Source organism: Trachinotus anak, unplaced genomic scaffold, assembly GCF_046630095.1.
Source record: "Trachinotus anak isolate AG129_WGS33_773 ecotype Australia unplaced genomic scaffold, CSIRO_AGI_Tana_v1 ptg000001l, whole genome shotgun sequence".
NCBI classification, from domain to species: Eukaryota; Metazoa; Chordata; class Actinopteri; order Carangiformes; family Carangidae; genus Trachinotus; species Trachinotus anak.
In genome coordinates, this window is record NW_027273852.1 from 24,585,571 (window position 1) to 24,612,297 (window position 26,727).

The 26,727-nt window shown below is 45.1% G+C and overlaps 1 protein-coding gene and 1 long non-coding RNA gene across 12 annotated transcripts; both read left to right on the forward strand.

The window, feature by feature from the left end:
- Positions 1-12,417: 12,417 nt before the first annotated feature.
- LOC139608913 (uncharacterized) lies at positions 12,418-15,417 on the forward strand. 4 transcript variants are annotated; one of them, XR_011685337.1, is made up of 5 exons: positions 12,418-13,366; positions 13,657-13,988; positions 14,417-14,463; positions 14,740-14,807; positions 15,111-15,417. It is a non-coding gene; the product is annotated as an uncharacterized lncRNA (long non-coding RNA). The 4 variants fall into 4 exon arrangements; XR_011685213.1 differs by having other exon boundaries at positions 13,657-14,463; XR_011685248.1 differs by having other exon boundaries at positions 12,418-13,002; positions 13,320-13,366; positions 13,657-14,807.
- A 167-nt stretch (positions 15,418-15,584) lies between these two features.
- On the forward strand, positions 15,585-25,727 carry LOC139625526 (uncharacterized). 8 transcript variants are annotated; one of them, XM_071485608.1, is made up of 10 exons: positions 15,585-16,181; positions 16,540-16,583; positions 17,222-18,405; positions 18,675-18,761; positions 19,011-19,044; positions 19,162-19,283; positions 19,427-19,729; positions 21,220-21,464; positions 21,610-23,859; positions 24,155-25,727. In XM_071485608.1, exons 7-9 carry the CDS (start codon positions 19,714-19,716, stop codon positions 22,873-22,875), a joined length of 1,527 nt encoding a protein of 508 aa, XP_071341709.1. In that variant the 5' UTR covers positions 15,585-16,181; positions 16,540-16,583; positions 17,222-18,405; positions 18,675-18,761; positions 19,011-19,044; positions 19,162-19,283; positions 19,427-19,713; the 3' UTR covers positions 22,876-23,859; positions 24,155-25,727. The 8 variants fall into 8 exon arrangements, with proteins under 8 accessions (XP_071341709.1, XP_071341731.1, XP_071341702.1 ...); XM_071485630.1 differs by having other exon boundaries at positions 17,222-19,729; positions 24,155-24,492; positions 24,748-24,835; positions 25,125-25,174; positions 25,263-25,727; XM_071485601.1 differs by having other exon boundaries at positions 17,222-18,761.
- The last annotated feature ends 1,000 nt before the right edge of the window (positions 25,728-26,727 follow it).

The window sequence follows — 26,727 nt, forward strand, 5'->3', positions numbered from 1 at the left end:
CCAGCATGAAAAGCCCTCAGTCACTACTGTGTGTGTATTGTGTGTGTGTGTGTGTGTATTGTGTGTGTGTGTGTGTATTGTGTGTGTGTGTATTGTGTGTGTGTGTGTGTGTGTGTGTGTGTATTGTGTGTGTGTGTGTGTGTTATTCTTTACAGGTTGATTTAAAGCTGCAGCACTAACTGCAGCCTCAAGTATAAACAGGAACATTTACTAAGATACTGCTCCTCTGATCTGTGTTGAGAGTTCACTCAGGTGTTACTTCATCAGTGTGTTCTGGGTCTACACCAGAACCTCCTACCAGCTGGACAAGCCTGGAAAACCTTGACCGGGAGATATCCAGGCTCAGATCTCTCTTCACCACAATATTATGGTACAATGGTTCACTTTACCACTGACTCCATACCGATCCCCCTGTTATGGCCCTTTAAAGAAATGTCTAGGGGAAAACAGAGAGTAACACAAAAAGTTCACGTTTACTCTAAAACTTCAACCAACACAAGAGCGTTGATGAGTCCTCTGTGGGAGCTTGTGGTGGGCAGCCCTTGAGGAGCACCGGGACACTTCCCAGTTGCCTCAGTGTTGCTTTGGCCTGCGCCGCAACACGGGCCTGCTCCCTGTTGGTGTCCCACCCAACTCACGACAGCCTGCGGGTCCTCTGAATGCAAAGCTCCTCACAAAAACAGAGCATACAGTCTTACACAAAAAACACAGGGGAAAAACACTAACAAGTCAATAATACGGCCAGGACCTCAGGAGCTCAACTTATACTTAAACGTATACTTTTGTCTGTGGAGGGAGGTTTCCTGCTGAAGTGTTGGCTCGTTAAACTTTCTGTTCTTGATGAGAGGAGCCGCTGTGATTGGCTTTATCGAAGCGTCCCATAGCTCCACTTTGCTGCTGAAACATATGCTTGAGCAAGAATCAGTGAAAGTGAAAATCATTTGATCATTACATGAAATCATTATGTTGGGTGTCATTTTGGTATTGACATGATTCTAGAACCTGAAGGAGCGTGCGTAAGTTGACTTTTTTCTAAAATTAGGGTTAGGTTAGGTGAAAAACGCAGCACTCTTAAGAGTGCTATGAGGGGCACGGGCACACGAGAACCCATAAAAATAAAAGATAAAATATAAAAAAATTAATAAATAGGTCTCCCTTAAAAACTTCTTGTTGGGTTTTGGTGTTTTCAAATAACTTAGGGGTGGTGGAAGGCGAAGGCTATGGACTTTAAGATGTTTTACTGTGTAATTTAGTCTTCTGCCGGGACCCGGTTTACCATATGCAGGTCCATGGCCTAAGCCACTCCACCACCAAGGGGACACAGAGATCATATTGTTGTACATCCATGTGTCAGTGTTCTGTTTAACCTTTTCAAATGTGATACTGTTAGGTGATGATGGTTTGATAAATGATGTAAGTCGATTAACCTTTTTCATCATTCCCTGTGGGTAGCTGCCCTTAAGGAATGTGTTATTGAGAATTTCTGAGTGGTGGATAGCCTGAAGGATTTTGAAATATTTTTTTGTTTGTAGGTAGTTATCAGTTGGTTGATTATGGTTTCTTGAGGGATGGCTGTTCGTTCCCGGAGGAGAGGGGGGGCAGTGAACAGTGCTCCCCCGTGTAATATTCCCTCCGGGAGGAACAGCCAATGGTGCAAAGCGATTATTAAGGGTTATCATATTTGGTTTGCTGCGGAGCTGGAGAAATTGCCTGTTGGGATGAACATTGAAGGAAAGACCAGTTGATCCAAGACTGCTTCCACAGAAATGTAAAAGGTACTGGCACCCCCCCACGGGTCCGGAGGAGCCACCTGAAATAAAATGGGGTTAAAAGATGTCCAACCTATGCAAGGAAGGAAGGGGAAAAGGGAAGGAAAATAGTGTGTTGTCTGTTTCCCTCCTACTAAAAGAGAATAAAAGACAGGGAAGATAAGGAAAAAAGAGGAAGAGGAAAGAAAAGGGAGTGATTAGTCATTAAAAACAATTAGTCCTAAAAACTCACAGGTCCAGGGCCTCGGTGGTGTTTGTAGGCCCGGTTTCTTCAATAGAAAAGGAGGGAGGCCCCCTTGGGGGCTCCCCGATTCATACACAGATTTCCATAAAAGCAAATAAAAGCAGTCTTTTAAAGTTCACAAAAGAGCCATCTCCATAGGTGGTGAGCTTCAATGGAGTTCTTCAGTGTGCACACGCTTTTTTGTGGGTCCAAAAACTCACCACCGTCGATCTTGTAGTTGTAGGTCTCTTTGTTTTGGTGCTGCTTTTGCCTCTTGTAGATCTGTGAAAGTGTCCCGTGAGTAAAAAGGCTAAAATGACAATCACTGTCCTTTAAAAACAAACTTTAATAGTAGTTAAAATAAAATAAAAGGGTTTAAAATGAGGAAGTCCCAACGTTTCACCTATCGGCTTCTTCAGGGGATTAAGAGGGGCCCCTTTAATTTTGAGCTTTTAAAATATGTTGTATGGGGCTGGTCCCTTACTTGTCAGTTTCTTATTGGATCATGCAGTCATGTGTTCAGATGATGGAAATTTCCATTGTTCTGAGGGTACCAACCCCATTTGCTCACAGGTTGCCTTTAGAGAGAGAGAAAAAAAAAAAAAACACAGAGAGGGGGGGGGGGGGGGGGGAATCAAACTAGGAAAACCATACAGTACATGTTATTTTATTCATCAAAGAAGAAAAAAGTTAGAGAAAAGAGGAGAAAGGGACAGGAAAAAGTCAACATATTTCAATATAAGAACATCAAGTTATACACAGGGTACAATACTTAAATCCTGAGATCATTTAAATCTAATAGAATGGTAAACAAAAGGGGGTTGGGGTGGGGGTAGCTGAGGGAGGGGCTAGAGAGGGGCAAGGCACCAGCGTCCAACCACATTTAAAAATAAAAGGATGGGTTAAAAAAAAAAAAAAAAAAAAAAAAATCAATAAATAAATAAATAGTGAAGGGTTAGGTTAGGTAAAAGGCGCAGCACTCTTGGGAGGGCTGCGAAGGGCACGGGCACACGAGGACCCATTAAAAACATTAAAACAGGTCTCTTTTAAAATAGTACCAGGTTAAAATAATGGTAAAATTCTAAAAAATAAAATAAAAGGAGCTGAAAAGGGATAAAACAAGGGCAGCCATAAGAATGATGGTAGGGTTAGACTGGTGAAATCTTTTTCAGACTGTGGACCCCTATTGGATAGGTATTACAACCTGGGTTTGAACCCAGGTCTCCCGTGTCAGTGTCCACAGTCTTATCCAGTACACCATCAAGGGCTCCAGTCTCACTGACCGGCAAAGGTCAATGTTAGGGTTAGGGTTAGATAATCTATCTCGATAGTTCCCCCCGTGGCATCCAACGATACTCACGGTTTGGTGTAGAGAACTAAAGGTAAGGCACGGGCCGGCGCATGTCACTCGGACGACCTCCTCCCGCTATGCATTACTCTTTGGGTCAAATTGATTATTTGTTGCCTCAATGCGGAACCGAACGGAGTATTTTAGGTTTAAATTGAAGTACCAAGTTAGGATTGGAGAGTTCTAAATTGACTGTTGGGTTTTGGGTGTCGGTTGGGATGGTGTTAAGTTAATTGTCAGTTCGGCGTCTGGAAGTCCTCTGAGTCAATCAATTAAAGTAGCCCCTTGAAAACCTAGTCAGGTGGTTTAGAGACTAAATTTGAGACACATCATCAGTGGTGGACCTCGGGGTCTACAGGTGTTTCGACCATTACCACCAGACACCCTCACCCGAGGGAGGTCCAGACGGGATTGATCATGTCCCGCTGTGTGTCACTCGTCCAATTAGGGTCATCCATATTTGAAGTCGGTTGAGGAGCGGAAAGTCACGAAGTCTTTGGTCAAGTTTTAGGTCGAGAACGGCGTGAGTTGGGGATCGGAAGCGGAGGTAAGTATATTGAGGTAAGTAACTCGTTTACAGGTTTGTATTTATTGAGGTACGTCGCTTATATACAGGTAAGTATTCGGGTAAGTATTTAGCATTAAAATAAATGGGAAACATATCTAAGGTAAGTAGTACTTTCTGATCTGTTATTAAACGGTAAGTTCTAACGGTAAGTATTAAGTTCAATTAAGGTTAAGTTTAGCGGTTTAAGTTTTGTATTTATTAAGGTAGATAACACGTTTACAGGTTTGTATTCTTTAAGGTAAGTATTGGGGTAAGTATTTAGCAATATCTAACTCCTATCTACTCTCTTACCTAAAATAATGGGAACGCATTTAAGGTAAGTAATCCTTTATGACCGGTAAGTTCTAAAGGCAAGTATTGAGTTCACTTAAGGTAAAGTTTTAAGGTTTAAGTTTTGTATTTATTGAGGTAAGTTTAACACGTTTACAGGTTTGTATTTGTTTAGGTAAGTAACACATTTACAGGTTTGTATTTATTGAGGTAAGTAACACGTTTACAGGTTTGTATTTATTGAAGTAAATGTTTGGGTAAGTATTTAGCATTATCTTGCCTCCTATCTATTCTCTTAACTAAATTAATGGGAACGCATTTAAGGTGAGTACTACTTCATTATCTGTTATTAAACGGTAAGTTCTAAAGGTAGCTGTTAAGTTCAATTAAGGTTAAGTTTTAAGGTTTAAGTTTTTGTATTTAGGCTAGGTTCCGGTGCATCCACGGCCTAGCCGCCTAAACTGGGCTAAGAGATGTATAGCCTAGGTCCCGGTGCATCCACGGCCTAGCCACCTAAGCTGGGCTAGGGGATGAAGGATTGGGGATGGGGAAGTGAAAGGGCCTAGGTCCCGGTGCATCCACGGCCTAGTCACCTAAACTGGACTAGGGGATGAAATTTAGGGGTAAGAATAGAGAAAAAGTCCAATTCAAAGTTTTAGGAGCCAGATTAGACGTGTGTGGTGCAGTATGTGCTGTTGCATGAGCGAGGCTAACCCTCATAGAAGACTGAGCCACGATTAAGGTCCTGCCGCTCCAGACCACCACACCCTGCGTGCTGTTCCTAGAGTCGGAACCCAGGGGGGCCGCATACTTACCCCCTAACCAGCATGGACCATTTGTTAACACTGCAAGGTTACCCTGGTCCAGCCAATTAGGGCTGAAGAGTTGTGGATCTTCCCAGTATCGTGGTTCTACACTCGCTAGCCCTGATCTAGAGGAAGAGGGGGGCAAAAAGGTGCCCTTCTCTCCTCATCCCGGAGTAAGCTGGAGCCACCCTATTAAGCTATTCAAGTCTAACCCGGGTGTCCCCCCCAGGGACGGCCAGCACCAGCCCCGCCGGAGCGGTGCCTCCCCGGTCGTCCGAGGAGAAAGGGAACCAGGGTAAGCCTGCGCCGGAGCGCCGCTCCCCTGGAACCCCTAAGACCCCCATGCTAAGTCAAGATTACTCCCACCAGGGAGAGCTAGGACCAGCCCCGTCAGAGCGTTGCCTTCCCAGCCAACCCAAGGGTTAAAGGGGACCTGGAGCCAGCCGCGACAGAGCGCTGCCTCCCCAGGTCCCCTAAAGTAGCCTCGACCGTCTATGCTAGGGAGAGTAACCCCCAGGAATGACCAGGACCAGCCACGATCGAGCGTTGCCTTCCCAGCCATCCCAGGAGCCAGGGGACCAGAGCCCGCCGCGCCGGGGCGCCGCTTGTCTGGAACCCCCAAGACCCCCATACTAAGTCAAGAATACCCCCAACAGGGAGAACCAGGACCAGCCCCGTCAGAGCGTTGCCTTCCCAGTCAACCCAAGGGTTAAAGAGGACCCAGAGCCAGCCACGACATAGCGCTGCCTCCCCAGGTCCCCTAAGGTATCCAAGACCGGCTATACTAAAGAGAGTCCCCCCCGGGAATGACCAGGACCAGCCCCGTCAGAGCGTTGCCTTCCCAGTCACCCCAGGAGCAGGAAGGAACCAAGCCAGCCACGGGAACATGGCCTCTTGGAACCCCCAAGACTCCCATGCTAACCCAGAAAGCAATTTCCTGTGCCCCATACAACGCACGGCCCCAGGAAATGCTGCTATGCTAAGTTAAACTAAGTTAAGATAAACTAATTCTAAAAAAAGTCTAAAAAAAGGCATGGTCCTGTGTTCCATACACCGCACAACCCCAGGACATGCTGAAAAAAAAGCCTTTTCCTGTGCCCCATACACCGCACGACCCCAGGAAAGGCAAAAAGAAAGCAATTTCCTGTGCCCCATACACCGCACGACCCCAGGAAATGCTGCTAAAAAGAATTCTGAAAGAATTCTGACATAGTCTTACTTCAAACAGAAGTGTAGACTATCTGTCCTCAAGATAAAAACCTATGGCCCAGCCCCTACATTATATACCGGGCGCTTTAAATGTCCCTCGCCGGTTCGGAATGGTGAAAAGTCCCTTTATGCTGTAATAAAATTCACCAGTGTGGTCCGATGCAAAATTGGATTACATATTGGAGAAGGTGGCGATGCACCGAACGTTTTGATATATAATTTGTGGCAGTACGATGAAAATTGAGTGAATAATAGAGAAATATAGTCCCTGTGATCAAAAAAACAGTGTGCAATGCATCCTGGTCTGTTTACAGAAAGCAGTTTGCAATGCATCATGGTATTTTGTATATTTTTATTGTTTAGATGTCCAGGAATGTGATTTGTCGTAAACAAAGTGGATATTTATAAACTAGAGGATCCAGTGAATGAAACGGTGTATCATATGTGGTTTTTGATTCAGTTTTAGATAATAAAATTCATGAAAAACTCATATTTTCATCTGTGTCCCGCGAGTGAGGAGACTGGCCCTGGGATATAATGCCTTCATTGAAACACAGCTATATCAAGCAGCATATGCTGTTGGATTTAATTCATGAATCCTGATTGGTCCTTGATTGGATCTGATTCTCAAAAGAGAATCCAGGCCTCTGGCTGGTTGGACGAGGGAGGGTCCCAATGGGATCCCGCCTCTTTCTGATTGGTTGGGGGCGGAGCTGTTTAAGGAAATGTGTTTATTTTTTTATTTTTTTGTAGTGAAGAAACCATATAATTGGGTTTGGTCCTCTTACGGGAGGCTCCAAGTCTTTGATCAGTCAGAGGTGGGTCTGTTTGGACCACAACCTCTCCTGATTGGCCGGGGGCGGAGCCATTGAAAAATTGTTTATTATTTCGTTTCCACGCCCCGGTCAGCTTATTGGTTGGCTTTCATTCATCCACGAGAGTCAAAGATCTCTATTCCCTTCTGATTGGCTAGAGGCGGAGCCTGTAAAGGGAATTATATTGAGGCTTTTTTTGAGATTTGTTTGATGAAATAAAATACAATTTGTTGTGTTTCTTCTTTGGGGGGGGTTTTTTTCAAACTGTACAGGATTAAGTCTGATTGATCCTCCTGGTTATACTTAATATGACTTGTCCAAATCTGATTGGTTAGGGGATAATCTGTGTTATATCTGTAAAAACCTGGTCTATGCAGGCCCTTTAAAGGTCCAATGGGATTCTGGGGGGTGATGATGGTTCTCCAGGGGAACCCAAATTGAAATCTTATTGGTTGGGGGGGCGGGGCTTATGTGAGTTAAACCCCCTTTAAAGGAATAAAAATCAATCATCTGGATGTCCCGGGTGTGGTCGGCTTCCAGAGGGGACCGTCAACCCTGGACAGTCTGTATCGAAATCTAATTGGTAGGGGGTGGAGCCTGTGATTATCCCCATTGTCACTTTGCAGATGATTATATGCCAATAATCCTGGCTACAGAGATCACATCTCTCCTGTGTTAGCCTCTCTGCATTGGCTCCCTGTAAAATCCAGAATCGAATTTAAAATCCTCCTCCTCACCTACAAAGCCATTAATGGTCAGGCACCATCGTACCTTGGAGAGCTTATAGTTCCCTATTTTCCCAATAGGACACTTCGCTCTCTAAATGCAGGTCAACTTGTGGTTCCCAGAGTTTGTAAGAGTAGAATGGGGGGCAGAGCCTTCAGCTATCAGGCTCCTCTCCTGTGGAACCAGCTCCCAGTGTGGGTTCGGGAGGCAGACACCCTCTCTACCTTTAAGATCAGGCTTAAAACTGTCTTGTTTAGTAAAGCTTATAGTTAGGGCTGGCTCGGGTATGTCCTGACCCATCCCTTAGTTATGCTGCTATAGAGCTAGACTGCTGGGGGATTCCCATGATTCACTGGGCGCTCTCTCCCTATTTCTGTCTCTCTCCCCCTCTCTCTCTCGATGACCTCATGCCATTAACTTTGTTTCCTTTTCTCTCCCGTAGTTTGTGCTTCTCCTCTCTCTCCCTCTCTCTGTCCTCATTCTGCAGGTATCTCTGCCTCGGGAGCAGCAGGATCCAGATCCACCACTACTCATCTTTACTATTAACCACTGTTACCTGTCATCATTATTATTGATAACACCATTACCTACACAGCTGTTCCTGGTCTCTCTCTCTCTCTCTCTCTCTCTTCTCTCCCCTCTCCTCCCCCTCCCCCTCTTTCTATCTTCTCCTAAACCCAACCGGTCGAGGCAGACGGCCGCCCACCCTGAGCCCGGTTCTGTTGGAGGTTTCTTCCTGTTAAAAGGGAGTTTTTCCTCCCCCCTGTCGCCAAGCGCTTGCTCGTTGTGGGAACTGTTGGGTTTTTCTCTGTAACAAAGTAAGGTCTTGACCTTACCCTGTAAAGTGCCTTGAGATAATGTATATTATGATTTGGCGCTATACAAATAAAATTGAATTGAATTGAATACAGTAGGTAGTTGATCTAAGGTCGGTGTGTGATGAATTGATTGAGTAATCTTTTGATCCGTAGAGTGTGTTCCAGGGGTTTGAGTCCAGTTCACCTGACAACAGGTAAGTATTGTCCATAATTTGAATCTCCTGAAAGTGGTTGAGGTTAGGCGTGTACTTCCAGTATTTTAGGTTTAGGCATGGTTTCCACATGGTTGGGTTAGGGTTAGGGTTAGGGGATAGCCATAGACAATGTATTAAAAGTGGAGTGGGGTTCACACATTGTATCTATATGAATGGGGATTGGAATTGGAAGGCTAGGTGGAAGTAGGAAATGTGGAATTTCGCTAGGGGGCGGTAGAGGACCGTTTAAAAAAGGTGTAGGTCAGAATTTGGATCATAGATGCGAAAATGTACTTTTATCCTAACCAAGCTCATAATGATAAGTCAATGGGGATTTGGGCCCATTTTGAGCTGTGTTTTCTATAGCTTAATCAATCGATTTTTCACCGCTTTTTTCTTGATGTCAATCCCACATGTCAGGCAAGGCAAGGCAAGTGCCAGTTTTTCACGAGAAAAATTTTAAACGCCCTCAATATGCTCAAAAGCATCAGTGAAAAGTGCTGTTATCTTCTGTCAACTTTTTTTTAAACATTTGAAGAAGTCAAGGGCCATATCTCGGCAACGGTAGCTCGTAGAAACTTGGGAGTGGCACCGTTGGATTCAACGTAGTGATAAATGGGGGGGTAGGTCAGAGCTCACATCTCTCCTGCACACTAATTTTTTTTTTTTGAGTAACAGATGGAATTTTGGAACAATTCCCCAACCTCATCTAAACACGTTCAAAAACGCCCCTGGACCCCTGGGGGCCCAAATTGAGCCACTTGGCAAGGGTCTAGGGCCATGAAAATTTAGCCCAGCCATCGGGGGCTCGCCCCGAGCCGGGCGCAAGCGGCCCCATCCCTCTAGCCTGCCGTACGGCCGAGCGGGGCCCAAAAAGACTTGTTGCTGTTTGTGCGCCTCGACCTTTTGACCTCCGGTCTCTAAACAGCCGTAACTTGGGAACGCAGGCAGCTATCGGCATGGGGCCGACGGTCCCTCGAAGGGCTCGCGGGGCCCTACCGCATATGTGACAACGGGGTCCGTAGCCTTTCAAAAATGCCCCTCCCCCACCCAGGGTGAGAGTTCAAAAGTTTCAAATTCAGTTTATTGGTCTCCCGTAGGAGAGATTTGTCGTGGACAGAGAGCAGTGCTGCGATACAAGACAGTTCTCAAGATAGTACAAAAACAACAAATTGTTTTGAGACACTCTTGCTGGTGAATTTGTTTTGCCTCAGACCCTGAGCTCAAGTCTCTCCTGCACGCAAAATTTTTGGAATGACAGACAGATGGGAATTTGGAACAATTCCCCAACCTCATCTAAACACATTCAAAAACGCCCCTGGACCCCTGGGGGCCTGAGTTGAGCCACTTGACAAAGGTCCAGGGCTGTGAAAATTTAGCCTAGCCATCAGGGGCTCGCCCCGAGCCGGGCGCAAGTGGCCCCGTCCCTCTAGGCCGCCATATAGCCGAGCAGGGCCAAAAAAGACTCGTTGCTGTTTGTGCGCCTCGACCTTTTGACCTCTGGCCTCTAAACGGCCGTAACTCAGGAACGCGGGCGGCTATCGACACGGGGCCAACAGGCCCTCGAAGCTCTCCAAGAGCTGTATGACATATGTGAGAATCAGCCCTTCAGGTCATTGTTTTGGTCAAAAGTTCCAACAAGGCTCCAGGCTCTCAGAGCCCATGAACACTCATACACCCTGACTACCTCTTGCCAAACAAGGTGAATCGTGCAAACTCGGCCATACTGCATCTTACGGCCACGATCCAGGCACCGACGGAAAGGTCTTGTCGACCTGATCGGCCCCGTGTTTGAATCATAGCTGTGCTTCCATCTGGTGCAGAGCTAGGGGGCAGCAAAGTTTGATTTTCTCTGTTTGCTAAAGTGCTCTAGCTCCTCAACGCAAGCAGTCAGGGGCATGAAACAGGCATCTTTGAAACGCCCTCGGAGCCCTCTACCACATATCCGAAGCCTGTGGCCCTGGGCCCACCCCTTCACCTGCTCCCTAACCACCAACTTTTTTGCCAGCCAAATATATGTGAGTTTAGAACAATTCCCCAACCTCATCTAAACACATTCAAAAATGCCCCTGGACCCCCGGGGCCGAGTTGAGCCACTTGGCAAGGGTCCAGGGCCGTGAAAATTTAGCCCAGCCATCGGGGGCTCGCCCCGAGCCGGGCGCAAGCGGCCCCATCCCTCTAGGCCGCCGTACGGCCAAGCAGGGCCCAAAAAGACTCGTTGCTGTTTGTGCGCCTCAACCTTTTGACCTCCGGCCTCTAAACGGCCGTAACTCGGGAACGCAGGAGGCTATCGGCACGGGGCCAACGGTCCCTCGAAGGGCTCGCGGGGCCCTAGCGCATATGTGACAACGGGGTCCGTAGCCTTTCAAAAATGCCCCTCCCCCACCCGGGGTGAGAGTTCAAAAGTTTCAAATTCAGTTTATTGGTCTCCCGTAGGAGAGATTTGTTGTGGATAGAGAGCAGTGCTGTGACACAAGACAGTTCTCAAGACAGTATAAAAACAACAAATTGTTTTGAGACACTCTTGATGGTGAATTTGTTTTGCCTCAGACCCTGAGCTCAAGTCTCTCCTGCACGCAAAATTTTTGGAATGACAGACAGATGGGAATTTGGAACAATTCCCCAACCTCATCTAAACACGTTCAAAAACGCCCCTGGACCCCTGGGGGCCTGAGTTGAGCCACTTGACAAAGGTCCAGGGCTGTGAAAATTTAGCCTAGCCATCAGGGGCTCGCCCCGAGCCGGGCGCAAGTGGCCCCGTCCCTCTAGGCCGCCATATAGCCGAGCAGGGCCAAAAAAGACTCGTTGCTGTTTGTGCGCCTCGACCTTTTGACCTCTGGCCTCTAAACGGCCGTAACTCAGGAACGCGGGTGGCTATCGACACGGGGCCAACAGGCCCTCGAAGCTCTCCGAGAGCTGTATGACATATGTGAGAATCAGCCCTTCAGGTCATTGTTTTGGTCAAAAGTTCCAACAAGGCTCCAGGCTCTCAGAGCCCATGAACACTCATACACCCTGACTACCTCTTGCCAAACAAGGTGAATCGTGCAAACTCGGCCATACTGCATCTTACGGCCACGATCCAGGCACCGACGGAAAGGTCTTGTCGACCTGATCGGCCCCGTGTTTGAATCATAGCTGTGCTTCCATCTGGTGCAGAGCTAGGGGGCGGCAAAGTTTGATTTTCTCTGTTTGCTAAAGTGCTCTAGCTCCTCAACGCAAGCAGTCAGGGGCATGAAACAGGCATCTTTGAAACGCCCTCGGAGCCCTCTACCACATATCCGAAGCCCGTGGCCCTGGGCCCACCCCTTCACCTGCTCCCTAACCACCAACTTTTTTGCCAGCCAAATATATGTGAGTTTGGAACAATTCCCCAACCTCATCTAAACACATTCAAAAATGCCCCTGGACCCTCTGGGTCCAGGGCCGTGAAAATTTAGCCCAGCCATCGGGGGCTCGCCCCGAGCCGGGCGCAAGCGGCCCCATCCCTCTAGGCCGCCGTACGGCCAAGCAGGGCCCAAAAAGATTCGTTGCTGTTTGTGTGCCTCAACCTTTTGACCTCTGGCCTCTAAACGGCCGTAACTCGGGAACGCAGGAGGCTATCGGCACGGGGCCAACGGTCCCTCGAAGGGCTCGCGGGGCCCTAGCGCATATGTGACAATGGGGTCCGTAGCCTTTCAAAAATGCCCCTCCCCCACCCAGGGTGAGAGTTCAAAAGTTTCAAATTCAGTTTATTGGTCTCCCGTAGGAGAGATTTGTTGTGGATAGAGAGCAGTGCTGTGACACAAGACAGTTCTCAAGACAGTATAAAAACAACAAATTGTTTTGAGACACTCTTGATGGTGAATTTGTTTTGCCTCAGACCCTGAGCTCAAATCTCTCCTGCACACAAAATTTTTGGAATGACAGACAGATGGGAATTTGGAACAATTCCCCAATCTCAGCTAAACATGTTCAAAAATGCCCCTCCCCCACCCAGGGGGCAGTGTCGAGCCACTCTCATTTATTTGCGTGGTCAGTGTCTTTTGCCTCAGAGCCTGAGCTCAAATCTCTCCCGCACACCAAATTTTTGGTCCGATATGTAGATTAACATTGGGAATTACTCGGTTTAATGCCATTTTCTGATTTATTAGCATTCTTTTTTCATCACGTGGTGATCTATGCCCCGCCCACTGTGACAACTTCCTGTCCTGGCTATCTCTGCGACGCCAGTGGCAGGTGAAGGTGGCTCAGCAGGTGTGCAAACTGATTGAATGGTAAGTTGATATTTTTGCAACTGGAAACGCTTGTTTTTAATGCCTGTGCTTCATGTAGCATGTGTTTGTTATTGTTTACCGACTTCCGCTGCCTTTTCATGTGTTAAAATGTCGTTTTCGGGCCATGCTAATTTATGAGCTAACGCTAACACTGTAGATCAGAATTGGGAAACATGTGGTCGATTATGTAGATTAGAATTTGGAATTACTCGGTTTAATTCCATATGATAATTTATTAGCTTTCTTTTTTTTCATGATGTGCTCATCTATGCCCAGCCCACTGTGACAACTTCCTGTCCTGGCCATTTCTGTTACAGCGGCGGCAGGTGGAGGTGCCTTGAAAGGTGTGCGGACTGATTGCATGGTAAGTTGATATTTTTGCGGCTGGAAACGCTTGCTTTTCATGCCTGTGCTTCATGTAGCATGTGTTTGTTATTGTTTACCGACTTCCGCTGCCTTTTAATGTGTTAAAATGTCGTTTTCAGGCCATGCTAGTTTATGAGTTAACGCTAACGCTGTAGATCAGAATTGGGAAACACGTGGTCCGATATGTAGATTAGAATTTGGAATTACTCGGTGCAATTCCATATTCTCATCTATCATCTTCACATCATTGTCCGTTCCTGCTGCTTGTGTGCCCTACTTTGTTTGCAGAAGCAGCAGGTGGAGCAGCAGCAGCAGCAGGATGAGCAGCATCAGCAGCAGGGGGGAGGAGCAGCAGAAGGAGGAGCAGCAGCAAAAGGAGAACCAGCAGCAGCAGAAGGAGGAGCAGCAGCAGCAGAAGGAGCAGCAGGGAGAGGAACAGCAGGAGCAGCAGAAGGAGGAGAAGCAGCAGAAGGAGCAAGGAGACGAGAGTGGGGATGAGCAGCTGCCAGTATGGGGCTACGGTACTCTGCCTTCGAGGCCCGCCCGTACTAGAAAGCTGGATTGAATGGGAGTCACGATTTCACTCCTCCCTCCCTTCCTTTTACTTCACACAGTGAATTGTATGTTTTAGTTAACATCATGTGTTTCTCAGTGTTTGCAGACAGTATTCAGGGTGACGGTTAACCCTAGCAAAAGTTGGTTGGCAAAAGTATTCATTCAAATGTCAAAAAAAAAATAAAAGTTTGCTAAAAGCATGTCATTTGTATGTCTTTCTTCAAGACTTATTTTCTTTAGAGCTATATCATAGATGAATGTGTGTAATACTCCACATTCTAATCTATTTAAATGGTAAGTAACATAGATGAGAATGTGTAATATTCCGCTTTCTAATCTATTTAAATGGTAATAGATGAGAATGTGGAAATCCCGTAGATGTGTATATGGAATAATCCACCTTCTCATTTATAAGCCTTCTTTTTTCCCATTACGTGCTGATCTATGCCCCGCCCACTGTGACAACTTCCTGTCCTTGCTATTTCTGCGACAGCGGCGGAAGGTGAAGGTGGCTCAACAGGTGTGCGGACTGATTGAATGGTAAGTTGATAGTTTTGCGGCTGGAAACGTTTGTTTTTCATGCCTGTGCTTCATGTTGCATGTGTTTGTGATCGTTTACCGACTACCGCTGCCTTTTCATGTGTTAAAATGTCGTTTTCGGGCCATGCTAGTTTACGAGCTAATGCTAACGCTGTAATTCAAAATTGGGAAACACGTGGTCCGATATGTAGATTAGAATTTGGAATTACTCGGTTTAATTCCATATGATAATTTATTACCTTTTTTTTTTTTCATGATGTGCTCATCTATGCCCAGCCCACTGTGACAACTTCCTGTCCTGGACATTTCTGCGACAGCGGCGGCAGGTGAAGGTGGCTCAACAGGTGAGTTGACTGATTGAATGGCAAATTGATATTTTTGCTGCTGGAAATGCTTGTTTTTCATGCCTGTGCTTCATGTAGCATGTGTTTGTTATTGTTTACCCACTGCCACTGCCTTTTCATGTGTTAAAATATCTTTAAAATATGGTTTACGAGCTAATGCTAACGCTGAAGATCAAAATTGGGAAACACGTGGTCCGATATGTAGATTAGAATTTGGAATTACTCGGTGCAATTCCATATTCTCATCTATCATCTTCACATCATTGTCCGTCCTGCTGCATGTGTGTCATACTTTGTTTGCAGGAGCAGCAGGGGGAGCAGCAGCAGGATGATGAGCAGCACCAGCAGCAGCGGCAGCAGGGGGAGGAGCAGCAGGGAGAGGAACAGCAGGAGCAGCAGAAGGAGGAGCATCAGGGAGAGGAACAGCAGGAGCAGCAGAAGGAGGAGCAGCAGCAGGGAGAGGAGCAGCAGGAGCAGCAGAAGGAGGAGCAGCAGAAAGAGGAGCAGCAGGAGGAGCCTTCTGTATCACATAACATGGTTCTCAGTGTTTGCAGATGTTATTTACAGTGACGGTTAACCCTGGCAAAAGTTGGTTGGCAAAAGTATTCATTCAAATGTCAAAAAATAAAAAATAAAAGTTTGCTAAAATCATGTCATTTGCATGTCTTTCTTCAAGACTTATTTTCTTTCGAGCTATATCATATATGAGAATATGGGATAGTCCACTTTCTAATCTATTTAATGGTAATAGATGAGAATGTGGAAATCCCGTAAATGAGTATGTGGAATATTCCACTTTCTAATCTATTGAATGGTCAATAATATAGATAAGAATGTGGAAATCCTGTAGATGTGTATATGGAATAATCCACCTTCTCATTTATAAGCCTTCTCTTTTCCCATGACGTGCTGATCTATGCCCCGCCCACTGTGACAACTTCCTGTCCTGGCCGTTTCTGCGAGGGCGGTGGCAGGTAAAGGCAGCAGGATGAGCAGCAGCAGGGGGGAGCAGCAGCAGAAGGAGGAGCAGCAGCAGAAGGAGAAGCAGGAGCAGAAGGAGAACCACCAGCAGCAGCAGAAGGAGGAGGAGCAGCAGAAGAAGAAGAAAGAGCAGCAGTGAGAGGAGCAGCAGCAGTGGCGAGGAACAAGGGCACGAGAGTGGTGATGAGCAGCTGCCAGTATGGGGCCACGGTCGAAGCCGTATTCTGCCTTCGAGGCCCGCCCGTGCTGGACAGCTGGATTGAATGGGAGTCACGATTTCACTCCTCCCTTGCTTCCTTTTACTTCACACAGTGAATTGTATGTTTTAGTTAACATCATGTGTTTCTCAGTGTTTGCAGACATTATTCAGGGTGACGGTTAACCCTAGCAAAGGTTGGTTGGCAAAAGTATTCATTCAATTGTCAAAAAAGAAATAAAAGTTTGCTAAAAGCATGTCATTTGTATGTCTGTCTTTAAGACTTATTTTCTTTAGGGCTATATCATAGATGAATATGTGGAATAGTCCACATTCCAATCTACTTAAATGGTCAGTAACATAGATGACAATGTAAAATATTCCACTTTCTAATCTATTGAATGGTAAATAATATATATAAGAATGTGGAAATCCTGTAGATGTGTATATGGAATAATCCACCTTCTCAGTTATAAACCTTTTTTCCCATGACGTGCTGATCTATGCCCCGCCCACTGTGACAACTTCCTGTCCTGGCTATGTCTGCGACGCCAGTGGCAGGTGAAGGTGGCTCGACAGGTGTGCGGACTGATTGAATAGTAAGTTGATATTTTTGCAACTGGAAACACTTGTTTTTAATGCCTGTGCTTCATGTAGCATGTGTTTGTTATTGTTTACTGACTTCTGCTGCCTTTTAATGTGTTAAAATGTCGTTTTCAGGCCATGCTAGTTTACGAGCTAACGCTAACACTGTAGATCAGAATTGGGAATCACGTGGTCCGATATGTAGATTAGAATTTGGAATTACTCGGTTTAATTCCACATGATAATTTATTAGCCTTCTTTTTTTTCATGATGTGCTCATCTATGCCCCGCCCACTGTGACAACTTCCTGTCCTGGCCATTTCTGCGACAGCGGCGGCAGGTGGAGGTGGCTCGACAGGTGTGCAGACTGATTGCATGGTAAGTTGATATTTTTGCAACTGGAAACGCTTGTTTTTCATGCCTGTGCTTGAAGAAGCATGTGTTTGTTATTGTTTACTGACTTCCGCTGCCTTTTAATGTGTTAAAATGTTGTTTTACGAGTTAACGCTAACGCTGTAGATCAGAATTGGGAAACACGTGGTCCGATATGTAGATTAGAATTTGGAATTACTCGGTGCAATTCCATATTCTCATCTATCATCTTCACATCATTGTCCGTTCCTGCTGCTTGTGTGCCCTACTTTGTTTGCAGAAGCAGCAGGTGGAGCAGCAGCAGCAGCAGGATGAGCAGCATCAGCAGCAGGGGGGAGGAGCAGCAGAAGGAGGAGCAGCAGCAGCAGAAGGAGCAGCAGGGAGAGGAACAGCAGGAGCAGCAGAAGGAGGAGAAGCAGCAGAAGGAGCAAGGAGACGAGAGTGGGGATGAGCAGCTGCCAGTATGGGGCTATGGTACTCTGCCTTCGAGGACCGCCCGTACTAGAAAGCCGGATTGAATGGGAGTCACGATTTCACTCCTCCCTTGCTTCCTTTTACTTCACACAGTGAATTGTATGTTTTAGTTAACATCATGTGTTTCTCAGTGTTTGCAGACATTATTCAGGGTGACGGTTAACCCTAGCAAAAGTTGGTTGGCAAAAGTATTCATTCAAATGTCAAAAAAAAATAAAAGTTTGCTAAAATCATGTCATTTGTATGTCTTTCTTCAAGACTTATTTTCTTTAGGGCTATATCATAGATGAATGTGTGTAATAGTCCACATTCTAATCTATTTAAATGGTAAGTAACATAGATGAGAATGTGGAATATTCCGCTTTCTAATCTATTTAATGGTCAATAGATGAGAATGTGGAATATTCCACTTTCTAATCTATTAAATGGTAATAGATGAGAATGTGGAAATCCCGTAGATGTGTATATGGAATAATCCACCTTCTCATTTATAAGCCTTCTTTTTTCCCATTACGTGCTGATCTATGCCCCGCCCACTGTGACAACTTCCTGTCCTTGCTATTTCTGCGACAGCGGCGGCAGGTGAAGGTGGCTCAACAGGTGTACAGACTGATTGAATGGTAAGTTGATATTTTTGCAACTGGAAACGCTTGTTTTTCATGCCTGTGCTTGAAGAGGCATGTGTTTGTTGTTGTTTACCGACTTCCGCTGCCTTTTAATGTGTTAAAATATCGTTTTCGGGCCATGCTAGTTTACGAGCTAACGCTAACGCTGTAGATCAGAATTGGGAAACATGTGGTCCGAAATGTAGATTAGAATTTGGATTTACTCGGTTTCATTCCACATGTTAATTTATTAGCCTTCTTTTTTTTTCTTTCATGATGTGCTGGTCTATGCCCCGCCCACTGTGACAACTTCCTGTCCTTGGTCATTTCTGCAACAGCGGCGGCAGGTAGAGGTGGCTCGACAGGTGTGTGGACTGATTGAATGGTAAGTTGATATTTTTGCAACTGGAAACGCTTGTTTTTCATGCCTGTGCTTGAAGAAGCATGTGTGTGTTGTTGTTTACCGACTTCCGCTGCCTTTTTAATGTGTTAAAATATCGTTTTCGGGCCATGCTAGTTTACGAGCTAACGCTGTAGATCAGAATTGGGAAACATGTGGTCCGATATGTAGATTAGAATTTGGATTTACTCGGTTTAATTCCACATGTTAATTTATTAGCCTTTTTTTTTCATGATGTGCTGGTCTATGCCCAGCCCACTGTGACAACTTCCTGTCCTGGCCATTTCTGCGACGGTGGTGGCAGGTAGAGGTGGCTCGACAGGTTTCGGACTGATTGCATGGTAAGTTGATGTTTTTGCGGCTGGAAACGCTTGTTTTTCATGCCTCTGCTTCAAGAAGAATGTGTTTGTTATTGTTTACCGACTTCCGCTGCCTTTTAATGTTTTTTAAAATATCGTTTTCAGGCCATGCTAGTTTACGAGCTAATGCTGTAGATCAGAATTGGGAAACACGTGGTCCGATATGTAGATTAGAATTTGGAAATACACGGTTTCATTCCCCATGTTAATTTATTTCATGGCTCTATGCAGGTCAAACATATGACATTTGGCTTCAAGCAAGATGGTGAGTAGATATTTATGGCATGTCTATAGGGTGTGTGTTTAAAAAAAAACAAAAACAAAAAAAAACAAAAAAAAAAAAACGGCTCCCTAATTTTGCTCCCATTTCTATTGCACACAGCCACATAAACTGTGCGCTCTGTGCTTCTGCACATATAGCAACCTGAAGCAGCACTTGAGTGTCAGTCACACTATCCCAAATACGGACGAATTTTCCCTCCTCATGAAATATGGCAATGCAAGGTAGGAATTGCTTTTCTAATTGTATTCTTTTTTTTAATATCTTGTGCAGCATGATTAAAATTGAATATGCTTGAATGTGAAATGGTCAAAATGTACACCATTCATCTAATAGCATCCATTGCATGGCTCTTTTCCTATAACAGAACCAGGGCACATTTGGATTGCAGCATCTGTGATAAGAAGGGGTTTGTCCGCCTGGACAAGCACTTACGTCACACCCACTTGATCACATCCACTGAGGCAAGCGCGTCCAGCTAATCAATGTGCATGACACACAAAATATTTTGGTTGACAGCAATACTAAATATTTCTCTAATTTCAACAGGAAAGGGAGGATCTTGTCTTCCAGGCCAAACGTTTGGCAATCGCCAAAGAATTTGCTGTTCTGCGTGAGTCAGACCCGTACCCGCCGCTAGTCTCAAACCTGGGAATGTCCATGGATTCAGGTATGGCTGGCTTTTTCATTTTTTTCTTTTTCATTTTTCTTTTTTATTTTATTCTCCTTTTTCATTTTTTGCAATTGACTGTTCTCGACTAAGACGGCGAGGCCCCATTGTTCCACCCCGAGGTGCAAGTAGACCACCCAAGAAGTTCAACTCCCATCCCTCTCATGAGCCCCATCTCCACACACAAAACCCAGAAATCATACAGTGAATCCGCGTTTACAGACGAAGGTATCTGTTGAAAACTCGCGTCGGACGAGAGTGATGTCACCCGGCAGCCCCTTGTATCATCATCTGTTTGTCAGCCTTGCCCCGCCGGAACTTCCTCCATCATTTCTCCTTCAGTGGCTACAGTGCTTCCCCACACCCCACACTGGACTAGCACGATCCCTGCAGCGGCTGATCTGACTTCTCCCAGGGAAACGTCGACATCGTCTGACGCCCAGGCTGTGTCCTCCAAAGGCCTTTGCCTCAGCAAAAAACCGGACGAGGGTTCGACTTCTCAATTCGCCAGTTTCTCCAGCCGAGCCGACTGCAGCCTCAACTGCACGGCCAGGCGCAGTTATGAGGAGTTGGCCAGCAGGGTTGCCATGCTTGAGCACACGCTGGTGGGAAGCCAGAAGGCAATTTCTGATGGCAGGAGGTCCAAAGAGCTCCAACAGACCCCAAGGTCAGTCCAAAAGGGCGAGCATGTCAGCAAGGGCGTGAAGCCTGCAACGCTGTATGAAAAAGTGATCAGTGACTTTCAGCGCTTTCGTCTGGGAGGCCGGACGGGCCGCAAGGACATTGATAATGTACAGCAGTGCGCCAGCCATTGCCGCCGGTACTGCCAGTACATGGTGGGCGGGCTCCCCAAGAGCGTGACAAAGGCGGACCTGAGATTCCTCGTTCGGATGGACAAGCTGCGGGAATATCCAGGCTACCTCAAGGGCAAGGGCTACATGCCAACGACTATAAAGAACATGATGATTAATGTGGGACTTTTCTACAAACATATCAATCACTGTTTCCTTGGGCAAAGTAAGCTGAAGTCAGAAGATATAAGTAGGGTGCTCTATGAGCTCAAGAGGTTAAAAGCGGAGATCCACAGCCAGGTCGTCGTCCGTCAACAGCGGGTCAGGCGCAAGAAGACGGGTAATTTTATTTATTCATTTAACACTGTCTTGAACCATTGTACCTTTAGAAAGATGTATTATTAAACCCATCTGTATCTCTTCTCTCACGTTGTCCCCCGTTGGTGGAACACACTACTACTTCCTACCAGAGCAGGGTCGTCCCTCTCTACCTTTAAAAGACTGCTGAAGACCCAGCTCTTCAGAGAGCACCTTCTCTCCTAGCACTACATGACAAATCTACACTTAAAGAATCGTCTCTAGCACTTATTGCTGCGCTAACACTTATCGCACTTAATCTTGATTGTTCTCCTTTCTGTAAGTCGCTTTGGATAAAAGCGTCCGCTAAATGACTCTTCTCCTACTGTCTTATCTCCATAGAAGAGAAGCTGGACTCGACCCAAGAGGTGGCGTTCTTGATTGCGGCAAAGAGGAGGATTCCAGAAATTTTAGCTGCGCTTCCACAGACGGGTGGGCCGCCAAACGCGCATGCAAAGCTGATGGGCTACATGATGGGATACTTCTGTATAATCAGTGGGCACAGGTCCGTGGTCCTTACCAACATGCTCCGGGAACACGTGGTCAACGCCGACAGGTGGATGGAGGGAAAGCGCTTCCAGATACTAGTAAGTACAATTGCTCATCAGCTCTAAACATCGAATTATCCATGTTCTCCCATAGACTTGAATGGCTTCTTGCCATGTGGGCAATTTAACAAAAAAAGTTCCTTTTTCTTTCATTCATTCATTCATTCATTCATTCATTCCTCAGGTGGACGAGCACAAGACGGTCAAAAGCTTTGGGCAAGCCTCCTTGGTCCTTGACAGCACAGAGTACTCGTGGTTGGAACAGGTCACGCAGGGCAATTGCTGCAGCGCCGCGGCGACAGCCGAGACAAACGTTTTCCACACTACCCTTGGCTTACCCATCATGAAGCCCATCAACTTTCTGCACCTGGCCTGGTCAGACGCCGGCTTGAAGGGCCCGGTCAGCTTCACTGCAATTCGTAGCAGCGTGGCCACCCAGGTAGGCAAAACCGACACTGAGATTCAAATTGATTCACAAAGTCATACTTTTTCCCGTGTACTTTGCCCATCCTTTCTCTTTGTTTTCCCTGGTTCTCAGGCCGCCAAGCACCTGACTGAGAGTGAACGACGCAGAGTTGCGAGATCCATGTGTCATGACCCCAGCACAGCAGAAAAGTTTTACGTCGCTCTGCCCGAGAGGGATGACGCTTTTGAAACCCGGCAGCTCCGCTTGAAGGCCCTCCACCTCGAGAACAAGAAACACAAGGCTCCTCCAAAGGCATTTGGGAACGAGCTGTTTGAGATCCCCTCTGACACGTCCTCCGGGGAAGATGACAAGCCGGTGTACGACGACGAGCCTGACTGCAGTTCCTCACTGTCATCAGAGGAGCTCATGGTGATGAGGGAGAAAAGGGGTCGGAAGAAACTGTGCTTCAGTCCTGTCCACCACTCCTCCGCAAATGAACCTCATGTGCACGTTCCCACTCCCTCCTTAAGTCCTATCCACGACTCCTCCATAGAAGAACCTGCTGTGGACATTTACAGTCCGTCCAAAATTAAAGTGGAAATTGAGAGATTAAAACCCACCATCCAGCAGTATTACTACAATAAGTGGAAGTTCACAGTCGACGTCCAGAGGAAAGGTGGGTCTCTGTCCCTGAACCCCAGGAGCGATGACTGTATGTCTGATCTTGGCCATGCTGACCATCAGATGTACACGAGTGACTCACAGGTGGACCAGCACCACGAAGAGGTCCCGGACATGCCGTGCCCTCCAGAGATGCTTATTGCCCCAGACACGCCAGCTCTCCCAGACACGCCGGCTCTCCCAGACACGCCAGCCGCCGCAGACACGCCGGCTCTCCCAGACACGCCAGCTGCCGCAGACACGCCAGCTCTCCCAGACACGCCAGCCGCCGCAGACACGCCAGCTCTCCCAGACACGCCAGCTGTCCCAGACACGCCAGACACGCCAGCCGTCCCAGACACGCCAGCCGTCCCAGAACTGTGAGACAAAAAAGAAAAATGCACAACTACCTTGTCTCAACATTTATTTTTCCATGATCACGTAGAATTCTCGTGTTGAACTTTTATCTAATGTTGAACTGAAGATTTGTTTACATTTCTAATGCCAATGTAAGCCACGTTAGTTGGAGGCACTCAGTATTGTACTTTTGCATTTTGGTAAAGTTTTTCTGTTTAAATAATGTTTACTTTATTTATATTGCGCTTACTAATTTCAATAATGTAAACTGGAATAGTTTCACGTTCAATGTACTCAGTATTAAGGAAGGGTGAGTGCAATAGCCTGCTTTATTTATTTATATTGCGCATACTAATTTCAATAATGTAAACTGGGATAGTTTCACGTTCAATGTACTCAGTATTAAGGAAGGGTGAGTGCAATAGCCTGCTTTATTTATATTGCGCTTACTAATTTAAATAAAGTAAACTGGGATAGTTTCACGTTAAATGTACTCAGTATTAAGGAAGGGTGAGTGCAATAGCCTGCTTTATTTATATTGCGCTTAGTTATTTCAATCATCTACACCCAGAAATGGTACATTTTGATGTTCATTTTCAGGTTCACTATTATGTAAGTATAAAAAAAACGTGTGTGCGTGTGACAGAATAATCAAGCAGTTATGATAATTATAATAAACAGTCATTGAAATGTTTAAAGGAAAATAAATGTTTGCTTAAAAGCATGTCATTTTGTATGTCTGTCTTTAAGACTTATTTTCTTTAGGGCTATATCATAGATGAGAATGTGGAATATTCCACTTTCTAATCTATTGAATGGTCAATAGATGAGAATGTGGAAATCCTGTAGATGTGTATATGGAATAATCCACCTTCTCATTTAGTAGCCTTCTTTTTTCCCATGACGTGCTGATCTATGCCCAGCCCACTGTGACAACTTCCTGTCCTGGCCATTTCTGCAACGGTGGTGGCAGGTGAAGGTGGCTCAACAGGTGTATGGACTGATTGCATGGTAAGTTGATATTTTTGCGGCTGGAAACGCTTGTTTTTCATGCCTGTGCTTCATGTAGCATGTGTTTGTTAGTGTTTACCCACTGCCGCTGCCTTTTCATGTGTTAAAATGTCATTTTCAGGCCATGCTAGTTTACGAGTTAACGCTAACACTGTAGATCAGAATTGGGAAACACGTGGTCCAATATGTAGATTAGAATTTGGAATTACTCAGTTTAATTCCATAATCTCATCTATCACCTTCACATCATTGTCCATCCTGCTGCTTGTGTGCCCTACTTTGTTTGCGGGAGCAGCAACAGCAAGTGGAGCAGCAGCAGCAGGGGGAGGAGAAGGCATAGGAACAGGAGCAGCAGCAGAAAGAGGAGGAGCAGCAGAAGGAGGAGCAGCAGCAGTGGGGAGGAACAAGGAGACGAGAGTGGTGATGAGCAGCTGCCAGTATGGGGCCACGGTCGAAGCCGTATTCTGCCTTCGAGGCCCGCCCGTGCTGGACAGCTGGATTGAATGGGAGTCACGATTTCACTCCTCCCTTGCTTCCTTTTACTTCACACAGTGAATTGTATGTTTTAGTTAACATCATGTGTTTCTCAGTGTTTGCAGACATTATGCAGGGTGACGATTAACCCTAGCAAAGGTTGGTTGGCAAAAGTATTCATTCAAATGTCAAAAAATATAAAAGTTAGCTAAAATCATGTCATTTGTATGTCTTTCTTTAAGACTTATTTTCTTTAGGGCTATATCATAGATGAGAATGTGGAATATTCCACTTTCTAATCTATTGAATGGTAATAGATGAGAATGTGGAAATCCTGTAGATATGTATATGGAATAATCCACCTTCTCATTTAGTAGCCTTCTTTTTTCCCATGACGTGGTCATCTATGCCCAGCCCAATGTGACAACTTCCTGTCCTGGCCGTTTCTGCGAGGGCGGTGGCAGGTGAAGGTGGCTCAACTGGTGCACAGAATGAATAGTAAGTTGATATTTTTGCGGCTGGAAACGCTTGTTTTTCATGCCTGTGCTTCATGTAGCATGTGTTTGTTAGTGTTTACCCACTGCCGCTGCCTTTTCATGTGTTAAAATGTCATTTTCAGGCCATGCTAGTTTATGTGCTAACGCTAATGCTGTAGATCAGAATTGGGAAACACGTGGTCCGATATGTAGATTAGAATTTGGAATCATAAGCCTTAATTCCACATGTTAATTTATTAGCCTTTTTTTTTTTCATGATGTGCTCATCTATGCCCAGCCCACCGTGACAACAAGACGGAGAAAGGTTCCACTTATGGAAATGTCATGTCACAGTTGACAGCCAGGTCAGATCTTTGGAATTCTTCCCTTGCACATGTTGTTGTCTAGTTATATATCACGTATTATAGAGTTTATTTGGCCTTCATTCTGCAGAGCAAGTGCCAGTTTCGCTATGGATCTCGGTGGATGTGGGAAATGGAGTGCAACATGGAGTCCAGCCCCAACCGACCACGGAAACGGAGCAAGTGTAATTACGTTTTAAAGACTGAGATAATCATACAATAGATTCATTCAGAAGGCAATGTCTACATTCAGGATAGTTACATAAAATCCTTAAAGACAAAGTGCAATTCTTGGAAAGATACATTCATATATGTACTTCAACCAAAAGCTAAGTGATACATATTTAAATTGAACATTTCTCTTCCCTCCAGACGCAGTTGCCATTGCAATGACAACAATGTCCTTATCATCCTTTCAGCCATATGCCTGTGTATGATGATGTACTTAATCGTCATGATGTTTCTTTATTATTTCAAGAAGATATAAAACAAAATTTGATTTGTTTGAGTCTTATTGGACTCAATGTCTTGAAAGCAGTCATTGAAATGTTGAAAGAAAAATAAATGTTTGCTTAAAAGCATGTCATTTGTGTGTTTTTCTTCTTCAGGGCTGTATCATAGATGAGAAAGTGGAATATTCCACTTTATAAGGGTTAGGGCGAAGGTTCGGGCCCCTCCTCCAATTGGAGGGAGGCGGTGCTCGGTCCTTCCCCCAGACCCCTCTTCCGTCATGGTCCCTGGTGTGTCCGCGGCGTCCGCCACGGCGCACCAGGGTCCACCCATCAGTCCATCCCACCATCTTGGTGAGATGGAAACAATTTTGTTTTTTGTTTTTTATTTAAATGAACTTAAATTATTTATTTTTAAATGAAAATGAACTTAAATTATTTTTTTGTTTTTTGTTTTTTTGTTAAAATAAAACAAAAATAAAAATAAAAATAAAATCAAATTTTAATTTTTAATCAAATAAGTGTGCCTATTGGCAACGTTTCGACTGCTATTGCAGTCTTCTTCAGGCCTAGGCACACAAAAAAAACTCAAAAATGGCTTCCCAGTCTCTGCCAAGTGTCTTCCTCAAAGGTCTGAGTCAGAATGAATTGTATTGCCCATGTACTGCTATTTATAATTTTCTGTTTCCAGTTTCTTAACTTTAGTTTAAACTTTAGTTTTTAACATTTGTTTTAAGTTTTGTTTTCATTAACCCTATTTTTGCCAAATCTTTTTTTAAGTTTCTATTTCATTAACCCTTTTTATGCCAAATGTTTTTTAATATATTTTTTTACTTAATTAATTAATCCCATAATCAACTAAACTTAAAAATAATAATGACCCTTTTTAATGTTTTAAACAATAATTAACTCTTTTTAACTACTTTTAACCCTCCTTTCACCAATTATGAATTTTTTATATTTTGCCTCTCCTATATTAATTAATTAATTAATATTCAAATTATAGTTTTAATTAACTTATTTAAAATCACACTTAGGGTTAGAGTTAAATTAATTTTTAGATAAGGGTAAGGTTATGGTTAGGGTTATGTTAGGATTAGTGCTATA